This window comes from Pundamilia nyererei, unplaced genomic scaffold, assembly GCF_000239375.1.
Source record: "Pundamilia nyererei isolate P.nyererei 1_Seehausen unplaced genomic scaffold, PunNye1.0 scaffold00017, whole genome shotgun sequence".
Lineage (NCBI taxonomy): Eukaryota > Metazoa > Chordata > Actinopteri > Cichliformes > Cichlidae > Pundamilia > Pundamilia nyererei.
In genome coordinates, this window is record NW_005187418.1 from 241,714 (window position 1) to 253,839 (window position 12,126).

Sequence of the window (12,126 nt, forward strand, 5' to 3'; positions counted from 1 at the left end):
TAGATAGATAGATAGATAGATAGATAGATAGATAGATAGATAGATAGATAGATAGATAGATAGATAGATAGATAGATAGATAGATAGATAGATAGATATCCCTTCATGAATCTCGTTGACTGCAGTCAGTTTACTAATAGCAGCAAAGCACTGCACATAAAATCACACAGAAACAACTCTGTTGTGTGCCCACTCTAAAACAGTCCGGGTTGCACTAAACCTTCTCTTTAAATTCAATCTTTTTCGGTCCGTCATTACAAAGTTATTCTAATTATATAATAAGAGAATCGATTCTTTGGACATACTGTATAAGAAGACCAATTTTTATTATAAGTCGGGAGTTTTCCAGCCGCTCTTACCCCATTCTAGAAACACTGAATCTAATTAATGCGACTTCTCTTACCAGGTTGGTTTAAAGCATCATCATCGTGCTGCTGCAGCTGCTGCCCGCCAGTCTGCAGACTGTCTGTGTTTCGCTGCTGAACACAATCCACTTCCTTCATGATGCCCGTGTTTGTTCTCTAAAATCAACTGTAGGCTCCTTAAAGATGAACCGGGCCTGCGCAGAATCGATCACCGATCAGCGTGAAGGTCATGCTGATCGAACCTCCGTCAGCCTTCACCCATCCATGTATTACAGGAACCCGCAGAGACCCGAACAGGACAGCAGTTGCCATCGGTGATTTTACGAAAGATTTGTTTACGTCTGCTCTGTTCTGAGCAGGCATCTACACGGACGCCCTTCTTCTTCTGCTTCTTTGGCAGTTTAAAGGCACCGGACATCAGTTTATATCGCTTTACTGCCTCTTACTGTCCTTCTCTAGATCTAAGTGTCCAAAATTACATTTCTAAAATAATTACCCTCTAATTCCTATAATGCAAACAATATGTTAAAATACTGTCACATATCTAAGACAGTCAGCATTACACCCAGTCAAAAGCCACCCTTTTCTCTTTTATACGTGGGGATTTCATTTTTATTGTCACAAAATATTATGCAAACAACTTATTCCTCCAAGTTGTCCAAAAAATCCTGCTGCTCTTGTAAATAAGATAATTCTCAGTGGAATTACCTGCATGAAAGAAAAATGAATTAAATAAAAACTTAAACTCCGAGTCATTTACTGTTGTAATAAGTCTGTCTGTAACATTAACCTGTTTGCTGGCAGGTTTTTTTCTTCTCTTTGACACTCATTCAATACCTCATTCATAAAATCGTCATCAAAGCAGCAGAGCAGAATGAATTTATCTGCAACTTTTAGTTTAATACTTTTGTGTGTGCTGCATGAAGTACGGTCAATCAAAAAGGATTTATAACACATAAATGTCCAATTTCAATAAAAGTATGTCTGTTTATATTTTACTATACCTTTATTGGGCTCTTGAGGATGAATCACAGCATCAGTGTAGTGTGGCATGGAAGCAATCAACTTGTGGCTGTCACAGTGTGCAAACTGAGTGTAATGTTTAGGTTTTCAAAGAAGCCAGAATGGAAGACACAAGAGGCAGAATGTCTAAAAAGTAAGACATTTATTTTCAGCGCATGCAAAACGGAGTCCCAAGGGGCAGGAAAAAATTAATCCAACACACAGTGAAAGACATCAGTGTGAGCAGGCTACACAACAAAAAGGGGAGTGGACCCAGCAGCATAAGCAGCCACTTTTCAAGTAATTCATTTGCACACATGAGCCTGATCTAAACCAGTTTTCTACCCTTAATTATTTCTGCCTTGCTCTTCTCTCCCTGCTCCATTCCACATCTAAAACCTGCTTAATTTATTGGAACATAAGCAGAATAATACATAAACAAACTCAATATCAAGCAATTCCATTTCACCACTGAAAGTATAATTACACATTGTTTGTAAATTAAAAACCATGAGTGTTCTCCCTCATGTTTGGCCTAAAAAAGTTACATTCATGTATATAGAATTATAGAATTTTGTGATTATGATTATCATATTCTTTATTAAAAGTGTATCTTCTATATTTGAGGATTACCCATTCGAGTATTTTGAAAAGACCAGAAATCTACATCTACTTCTGGAACTGTACAACATTTATTTATGATGATATTTCCAAACATTTGTGTAACAGTCTTACACTCATAAAACAAGTGTTCTGTTGTTTCAATGGTCCTTTTGCAAATACAATAATTCTCTACCATTAATTGAAGGAAATAAGCATTATTTCCTTAGATTTTAGAATTAGAAGCAAATCTCATTATGCCAACTAATCTTTAATATTGTTTTAAAATAATGTTTATTACTTTACTGAATTTTTATCATTTTGATCAACTATTTACTGAGTAGAAACTAAATTCAATTAAAAAATTAAAAAATAAATACAAATCCAATATAATGAAAGCCTACCCAGATAGAAAAACTGCCTCTATGATTTCAGGATGTATTGAGGAATAAAGGCTGACCACCTTTATGATACCAAATATTAATTTCAAGCTCATTCTAATTTTACTATATCTGTTTTTGCCTTATTTACTGTATCTATGTGTATGTTTGTATACGTTTTAAACAATTACTGAACCTGTTTTCCATTTTCCCCAGCAAGATATAATTACATGGGGTTTGGCTTGAGACTTTTGAACAATACTGTATTTAGGAACGTAATCAGTGTTGTAGCTGCATTTCTTTTTATTTGTGGAAGCTTTCATTTTATTTTACATTGAATATGACTTTGCAGTGACTTAAATATTCAGGAGACTCATGACGACAGCTTTTCATCACACACATGCAATGAAAACCCCTGAGAAAAAGAGTCTGCGTGCCAATCGAAATGTCCCACGTAAAGAGGGACGCAACCTTTAAACACCTTGAGACATTTTTAACCGGTTCTACATAAATAAAACTAAACATATTTAAAAAAGGAATTTTTAAAATTTAGAAAAAAAATGTCTCCTATCCTTTATAGAAAGGAAATAACCCTCCAAGGTCAAGAATGGGAAAAAAACATCATTACATCAATTTTAAAAAATAAATAAAAACACAATATAGTAATTAAATGTATCATTAGTTAGTTAAATGGAGAAACAATAGTAGATCTTTTAATTATGTCATGGTTCATGTGTTGCTGCCCATCTTGAAATAATTGAAACTGTCACTGCGGCTGATCAACAGACCATAACCTGGTTAATTGAATCAATTAATTAAACATTTAATCATTATTTGATGTATTTAGTGATTTCATTTTTGCACTCTCGTCGCTCCACAGCGGTGATCTCACCGCCGAGGACAGGAAAGGTGTCCGTGCAGATGCCTGTTCAAAACACAGCAGAGGGCAATAAATGTTGTGAGGAATCATTTGAGTGTCCCGTTTCAATCTGTATCTTCCCCGGTGACGTATTCATGGATGAACAGAAACGTAAGCGGCGTGATCGTGAAAGGTGATCGGCGGTGATCGATTCTGCCCAGGCCCGGTTTCAGCTCCGCCGAGCCTGCAGTTTATTTTAAAGAAGAGAGCAAAGACACGGACACCATCATGAATGAGGTGGATTATCTCCATCAGCTGAATGCCGACAGTCTGGCTGAGGAGAAGCCCGAGATTAAACGGCAGCAGGATGCTGAAACGAGCCAAAGCGCCGGTGAGAATAAAAACACATTTACTGTTTGATCGGGTTAACTGTTAGCTCGCTGTGGGGTTTGTGAAAAGGTGTTTCACATCGGAAACATCGGTTTTCGTTGATCTGTATACGTGCACAAAAATAAACACATAAATAAAATCCCAGAGCTTTTTATTTCATCCGTGGATCTCAAATGTGAATATTAACGTTTAATAGAATTATTGTGGCGGATTTTTTTTAAACGGCGGAACTTAAAGTTGAGGGTAAAGTGTGGCGTCCGGACGATTTGCCAGCGCGCACACAAGAGTTGTCTTTGTAGTTCGACCGTTTTTAAATGCTCATTTAGCGTTAATAACGTGTTAATTGGGTAAGGTCCTGTATATTGCAGCTAATCATTCATATAGAGCATCATTAAAATTGCGTGTACTGGTCAAAGTAAAGCGCTTTCGGCTGAGTTTAAAACAGAAATCTGAACATAAGTTGCTCTGGACCAGAGTATGCAAACATCACGAGATGAGAAATGCTTTATTTGTCCCGTATTTAAGAAATGTTTTTGTTCTCAGCAGTTAAAATAATGATGAAATCTACTATTAATAATAATACCATATAAGCAGAGTTAGCTTTCCCATCGTCTGGTCCTTCCTTCCTCACTCTGCTAAATAGTTTTACATCCCTGGTGGGGATCAAATTTTACCCCCCTCCCTGTAGAGATCACCCTGCGTGGTGATCAGAGTGTTCTCTAACTAAAAGAGAAATAAGGGAAATTCAGACCATCAGGAAACTCAGAAATCCGGTGTGCCAGACACTTTCTAGAGCGGCAACATCAGTCCTTACAGGGTGACGTGAGGTTGGCTCTTTCATCCTGTTGGAGTGCAGCTTTGCGTCTGGCAGTCTGAGACATCCTCCTGAAATCACACGCGCAGTTTCTTAATGTTGCATGATGGTCCAGTTGCTGCAATAAGCTGACAGAGAGGAGCAGACACAATCCTGTGTAAGAATAGCATTTAATTGTTAATTGTTAATTTATTTCAAACATGTAAACAATATACAGAAAATAAGAGAGAAAAAAATACTATACAAAAGTCAATACATTTCAATATTGCTACCGTACTGATTCATTTACATGTTGAAAGGAAGTGGGAAGAAGTACACACTTGTTTAATCCCACCCTTTTGCCATAAGTTAATATTTAGTCAGCTTCCTTACTGATATAATCTGTAATAAAAATAGTGAACAGATTTCTGATATAATATATACTAGGGCTGTGCGATATGACTAAAATCCCATATCCCGAGATAAAACATCTATCGTCCCTATAACGAGATAAATCACAAAAAATTTACATTTTCTGTAAATTCTGTGAATCTCGGGCAGCTCGACTTGCGTGAAGTGTTCCCAGCTTGGTGTCGTGTAGCTGGAGTCAAACGTTTTAACCGTGCTGTTTGGAATTTCACTAGATCGGCAATTTTCAGTGTTTCAGACTGCAAAAATAGTGAGTTTGTATGTTCCCTATAACCTGCATTGTGGTTAATTCAAACCGCTTTTTTTTTTTTTTGAAGAGAGTATTTAAGCACAGAAAAGCTTGGAAAAATGTTGCATAGAGTTGTATAAGCTCTTTGAGTGCTCAGGTAGAGTAGAAAAGTGCTCTATGAGAGGAAGTGATGGTAAAAAAGTCATTTCTTGAAAAAGTTAGCTTGTTCATTCAACTTGTTCATTCCCCAATTCTAAGTTACATTTAACAAAATAAGTGGTTAAGATTAAGATTTTCAGTTCATATTTGTTTTACTAACTATTTAGACCATTTTATTACAAATTGTGAAGGTAAAATATATTTTAGAACCTATTAATAAACAAAGAGTCCAACAAACAACACAAAACAACACTATAATACACAACAATAATAATGTAGTGGCTGTAGAAGAAGAGCATTATAGAAAAGTTTTAAATGAACTTTGGATAAAGTGTGTTAGTGTTAGTAACAAACAGAGCGCTCACAGTGAAAGATTGAACTGGTCATTGTGTGGAATCTAAAACTGACCTCAGAGCTCCAGCAACAAAATAAGAAACACTTTTAATCCATTATTGTAAAAGTGGAAAGTAGCAGATGAGCCTGTCGCTCGTCCACACTCCTCCACCTCGGTCTGCAGGTCCTCACCGCTTGTTTCATATTAAATGCTGGTGCTATGGCACAGCTGGCCAACGTGGCACTAAGTGGAAGAGGGATTTTAGTCTTCCATATATTGTTACATTTGACTGGATCACCTTTGTTTGAAGAGGAAAACATGAGACAGAGAATATTAAGCTGTTAATTTCTTTAAAAATACACTTCAGTATTTTTGTAAAAGCTCTGCTTATGTTTCACAATTACGCTACAAACCTTACACTAACAGTGATAATAATCACTAATAATAAATGATCCGTCAGGCTTCAGAGTGTGAAGGATTCCTATGGTCACAACTCGCACCTTGAGAATAATCATGCATACATTCATAATGCAATTTGTATCTGGCAAATGCCTTTTAGTCAGACACATGTATTGTATTATAAAGGGTGATATAATGTGGTATGAAAGATTTCCTATATCAGTCCTGCTTGGAGCTGAACCAGCCTGTTAAAGAAGATGCTCCATTACATGTCCTTTCAGTGGTGCAGAGGGTCGTCAGGACTATCCATGATGGATAACCATTTGTCCGTGACGTCCCCTCCACCACAGTCTCAAGTGTCCACAGACTCAGCCTTCACAATCAGCTTATCGTCATAGCTGACGAATCTGCCTCTTATTCTACTTTCATAAACTCTAGAAACCACATGTAGCCTCGCAGTGTGAGTGAAGCACTCTGCTGGGATCATATAACGCTTTGATATATTTAAAACATGATTGGATCTTATTATTCAGGAATTTGGCATTTAAAAGGCTAGTCAGTGCAGAGAAGCTAATACTTTCTTTAAAGGATGAAGATGAAGAGTGCAGGAGGGGGACAGATGGAGGATCGCTAATCAGGAAGTGCAGAGGCTTAGTAAGGAGGAAGTAAGAGCAGCTGTGAAGAGTATTGGTCCTGATGACAAGGGCTGCCACGATTAGTCAAATAGTCACGATTATGTCGACTATCAAAATCGTCAACAACTAATTTAATAGTCGTTGCGTCGTGCCTTTTTTCAGTGTTTAATTTGTTTCTGAGTAAATCTGTTTGGCTGAGATTAAAGTTATAGTTTTCACACAGGTGAATAAACGCAAACAGAAAACTGATTAAACAGAAATGTGAGATGTTCGAGAATTTACTCTAGTGTCCTGTTATATTTAGAGCAAGGAGCAGACGGCTGAGTTTATTAAAGTCCACTGAGACAATCTGCAAATTTCATTAAAAGTTTAATCTTGTCTAATCATCTTGTCTTTATTTTTAGTTAGCACATACCTTAAACACTTCAAGCTGTAAGCTAATGAGAGCTATATAAGAGCAGATGCATGCTGGTGCAATAAGCTGTACGCTTTATGTCCAATGGATCTGATTAGTCGACTAATCGCAAAAATAATCGGTTAGTCGACTATCAAAATAATCGTTTGTGGCAGCCCTACTGATGACACACCCGTGGAGGTATGGAGGTGTTTAAGAGGGAAGGCAGACTTTTTAACACAGTCCTGGAGAGTGAGGGGATGTCTGAGGAATGGAGAAGTGTATTGGAACTGATCTTCAAGAACAAGGGTGACATGCAGAGCTGTAGAAACTACACAGGGATAAAGCTGATGGGCCACACCATGAGGATATTTGAAGATGTTTGCAGATGACATTGTGATCTGTAGTAAGGAGCAGGTGGAGGAGACCCAGGGGAGGTGGAGGTATGCTCTGGAGAGAAGAGGAATAAAATCAGTAGAAGAAGACAGAATACATGTGTTTGAATGGGAACAAGACAGGTGTTAACAGTGGGATGGAGAGATGGAGACAGATGATCTGCTGTGGCAACCCCTAAAGGAAAAGAAGAAAAATGTGAAGAAGATTGGCCCTTTCCAGTCCCTGTTGGTACTCCCATTGTGTCATTTTGCATCAGCTGAAGGTTTAATAACAAATTACTACAATTCAGCCCAGCATGATTTTTTTAGCATCACACTGAGTCAGGATATTTCTAAATTTGACAACGTCACACAGATTTTAAAAACCAATCCTACAGATTTGTTAAAAACGTGACTAAAAGGACCTACTGTAAAAAAATAACGGTAATGCCATCGAAAGGGAGTAAATAATTAGACACCAATGAATGAATATATATCTGTATATCAGGGTTTTTAATGGGTGTGCTATGCTGCTGTAGAATTTTAATGTCAGTCTTTTCTGTCCATGTGTGTTTCAGTGTTACCTGAAGATGTCCGGCAGCTGCTGGTGATTAAAGAAGTTCCTCAAGATTGGAGCCCCAGGCGGGACCTGCAAGCCGCCGAGTTCCTCCACATAAAGCAGGAGCAGGAGGAACCCTGGAGCAGTGAGGAGGGACAGCAGATCAATAGGTTGGAGGAGGCAGATCTCAGCAGGTTACCGTTCACTATTGTTACTGTGAAGACTGAAGATGATGACGATGAAGAGAAGCCTCAGTGCTCATATCGTCATCAAAGCCAAACAGAAGAATCCACACAGACAGAGCCGCCTATCGGCTGCTTAGCTAAACAGATCAAGACGGAAATTGAGGAAGATGCATATGGACGACTGGAATCAGTCTGGAGCCCAGATCTAAATTGTCATTTATTAGTAAATAATAAGAAAAAGACTTTAGACTCTTCCGAGACTGAAGTCAGTTATGAAGATGAGGAGGAGGAGGAGGAGGATGTTTGGCAGGAACCTCTGTCAGATTCTGGACCTGAAACTGAAGTGGGTGGTATAGCGTGGAAGGAGAGTGTTGCAACTGAGCCTCAGTTTGTCAGTGATGTTTGCGTTAAAACATTTACACAACCGGAATCTCAGAAGCGACAACGCCGAGGAGAGAAATCACTGGCTTGTGCTGTTTGCGGTAAAACCTTCAGCTGCAATACACATCTTAAGAGACACATGACCGTCCACACGGGAGAGAAACCCTTTAGCTGTGAAGCTTGTGGAAAAAGATTTGGACTTGAGTTTACTCTTAAAACGCACATGAGAGTCCACACAGGAGAGAAGCCATTTGGTTGTGAAGACTGTGGGAAAACATTTAGTCGTAACACTCATCTTAAGAATCACATGCGAGTACACACACAGGAGAAACCATTTAGTTGTGATTCTTGTGGAAAGACATTTAAATTTAAGTATAGTTTTAAAGTACACATGAGGGTCCACACAGGCGAGAGACCTTTTGGCTGTAGTGTTTGTGGTAAAGGGTTTACAGAACATGAAGGTCTGAAAAGACACATGAGAATCCACACAGGGGAGAAACCATTTGGTTGTGATATATGTGGGAAAAGATTTGGACACCAGAATGCTCTTAAAAGACACACCAGCGTCCACACAGGTGAGAAACCGTTTGGATGCGATATATGTGGAAAACGATTTAACCGCAGCACACGATTTAAGGAGCACTTAAGAGGCCACACGGGAGAGAAACTGTTCGGCTGTGACGAGTGTGGGAAAACATTTAGTTCCAATACACGACTTAAGAGACACATGAGCATCCACAGGAGAGACAAACAGTTTTTGTGTGGCGTTTGTGGTGAAAAATGTTCAACATCTGAACAGCTGAAGCAGCATGAAAGTTCACACATGTTACTGCAGATAGATACTGTAACACTGTAGGTTTTGTTGTGAAGTGTATTTGTATTATTAACAAGCTTTACTTTTCTGCCCTCATGTTTGTCTTCATTGTACTTAAAAAATAAACCAAAAACTATCCATGAATACAAAATTTGTGGTTTTGTCCTTGCCTATATAAATATATATATATATGTTTCCATACAAATATATAAAATATATGGGAACATATATGTAGAAAACTGAAGCTATCTCAAGTATGAAATAATCTTTTTTTAAAACTGGGCAATAAATCTTTGTAACTATATTAAGTTACCCTTTTTACTGTTTTAACACATTTTTGCTTTTATAGTAAAGTCATTCATCATTAGATGAATTATGATTTTTAATATCAATTAAACTTTAAACAGCTTCAAAATTATAAGAAATTATATAAAAAAAGAAACCTGTTGAACGTTAGAAGTTACGCACTTTTTGCCTCCCATAAGAAGTGTTTTGTAATTTAAAAACTGTTTCTAAACACAACTTAATCAGTGAGACTGTAAAAATAATCTGAGTGCGTTTTAAGCTATGAGCACACGTGTTGCCAAATCCAACGCTCTCACTGGTCGGATCTATTTATTCACATGCAAAAAAATGAGCCTAATTCCAAAAAAATAAAATGGTGCAAATTTGTCCAGTGAAATTACACGATTGTTGTGAGCAGGAGCATTACAAATCGGTGAGCCTCAAAAAACTTTTAAACCACAGCCAACAGGCTCGCAGTGGTTGGCCCCTCTTGCCCCAGTGTAGAGCCAGCCCCACCTACCATACACCCAGGGGCGGTCCTAACCTGTTTGGTGCCCTGGGCGACCAGTCCCTCTGTCCCACTGTTTACTATCATAGCCAAGTGGCTAACAAAGGCAAACAGAAGTTTTCCCAATCTCTACTAATGAATGTTATCTTGTTTCAGGATACATACTAAAATCCTTTATTTCTCAAAAATCGACAGCACGCCTTATGTATAAATTCTGGTTGTGCTTACTGGCCGCGAACCGATTTTATGTGGTACACAGCGCTCAGAAACCTTTCAAAAAATATTTTGGTACGACTTTGGTAAACTACGAAACTGCACTGCTTGATGGATTGTTGGATCATTAAGATAAGATAAGATAAGATAAGATAAGATAAGATAAGATAAGATAAGATAAGATAACCTTTATTAGTCCCACACATTACGGCTACCGAGAAGCCTCGCGGAGTGATACGTACTCTGCTTCAACGTAATATTACCGTACTGTGTGTGTATAAGGACCACAAATGACACCTGTTAAGAGACACGGTTACAAAGAGGATTTCAAACTCCAGGCTGTCAGTCACACAGTAGAACTTGGGAACAGAGCAGCTGCGAAATCTGTCTTTGTTATTATGCTCAGCGTCTGTTAGTTTACATTTAGCTTTTTGTTATGCACAAAAACAACATTGTTTTATTTTATTTATGGAGCATGATTATTTAATAAATGCTGATAATTTATTTCTGAGTAATTTTTTCTTGTACATCTGCGCTGTATGTTAATAAAAGTGCTTATGTGAGATTTGGGACACAGCTTTGACTAAGAGCTCTCTTTTTGTTCTTACTTTATGGCTTTAAAAAATATCAAGATGTCTATATATCGTCAACCAGCTAAAGAATATTGAGATATGAATTTTGGGTGATATCGCCCAGTCCTAGTATAGGGTCTCTGCCTTCCACTGTAAAGCGCCTCTGGACAACAGATGTGATTTGTTGCTATAGTTACTGTTAAATTTAATCATTGATGTCCATTCAGGACTGGAAGTTTTATATTTCTTAATATCCATCTATACTCAATGTGAATTCCATACGTTTAACAGAGCTGTTTGACTGATCACCTAATGTGTGACAAAAGAATCCGCTGTGATGCTATTGACAGTCTGCGCTCTCTCACCTGTCTGTAAAAGTTGGCCTTGTCTCTCTCACTCGTTGTGACACCTCTCTCCTCTGTTGCAGAACTTCCAGCCCGTGCTCTCCCTGTGTTCTGTGTGCCCGACCGTTTCTCCGTCCCCTGCTTTCCCTGCACCTGTGCAGAGTTTCTGTTTATCACCTTGCTCTTGTTTAAGTTGTCTCCTCTCATTAATAAATCTTGTAAATAATTGATAACCAGCATAGTAGGCGCTCCTCCAACATATCAAAATATAGTTTATTTTGGGACGATCGTGGCTCAAGAGGTGGGAGTTCGCCTTGTAATTGGAAGGTTGCCGGTTCGAGCCCCGGCTTGGACAGTCTCGGTCGTTGTGTCCTGGTCACAGGTGGTCAGAGGGCCCGGTGGCGCCAGTGTCCGGCAGCTTCGCCTCTGTCAGTGCTCCCCAGGGTGGCTGTGGCTACAATGTAGCTGCCATCACCAGTGTGTGCATGGGTGAATGACTGGATGTGTAAAGCGCCTTGAGGTCCTTAGGGACTAGAAAAGCGCTATACAAATACAGGCCATTTACCATTTATTCTCCCTCTGACAGTTAAAACCATACACATTGTCTAAAATATAGACAGAGTGTGCAGCCTCAACTATTAGACAAATGTAATGACCATCTTTATCTATGTCAGAATTCAAAATTATACCATTAAATCTTCCAAAATCTGAGTTGAACTGTTTGCAAAACAAAAAAATAGCCTTATGTTTAACACTGTTTCTTAAACCTCTTACATTTAAAGAAATAACAGACAGAGAAATAAGGATAGTGATGAAAATTAAACGTGACAAATAAGAAAAAGCTTACACCAAGTATATGAAGAAAAGTTGAAATGGGAACCTGGTCACTTAACCCTTTAAAGCCAGTCAGAGCGGGCACGCTC

The 12,126-nt window shown here is 38.4% G+C and overlaps 2 protein-coding genes across 2 annotated transcripts in view; one reads left to right on the forward strand and one right to left on the reverse strand.

The window, feature by feature from the left end:
- The window catches only part of LOC102201873 (zinc finger protein 135-like), a 15,056-nt gene extending 14,322 nt beyond the window's left edge, over positions 1–734 (reverse strand). Inside the window, exon 1 of the mRNA XM_005725689.2 lies at positions 404–734. Coding sequence (XP_005725746.2) covers positions 404–503 — 100 coding nt within the window. The 5' untranslated portion in view covers positions 504–734. The remainder of the gene's footprint in view (positions 1–403) is intronic.
- Positions 735–3,275: 2,541 nt separating this feature from the next.
- On the forward strand, positions 3,276–9,419 carry LOC102201572 (gastrula zinc finger protein XlCGF57.1-like). Its single transcript, XM_005725688.1, has 2 exons — positions 3,276–3,597; positions 7,921–9,419. The coding sequence occupies exons 1-2, from the start codon at positions 3,495–3,497 to the stop codon at positions 9,321–9,323; spliced, it is 1,506 nt and encodes a 501-aa protein (XP_005725745.1). The 5' UTR covers positions 3,276–3,494; the 3' UTR covers positions 9,324–9,419.
- Positions 9,420–12,126: the final 2,707 nt, after the last annotated feature.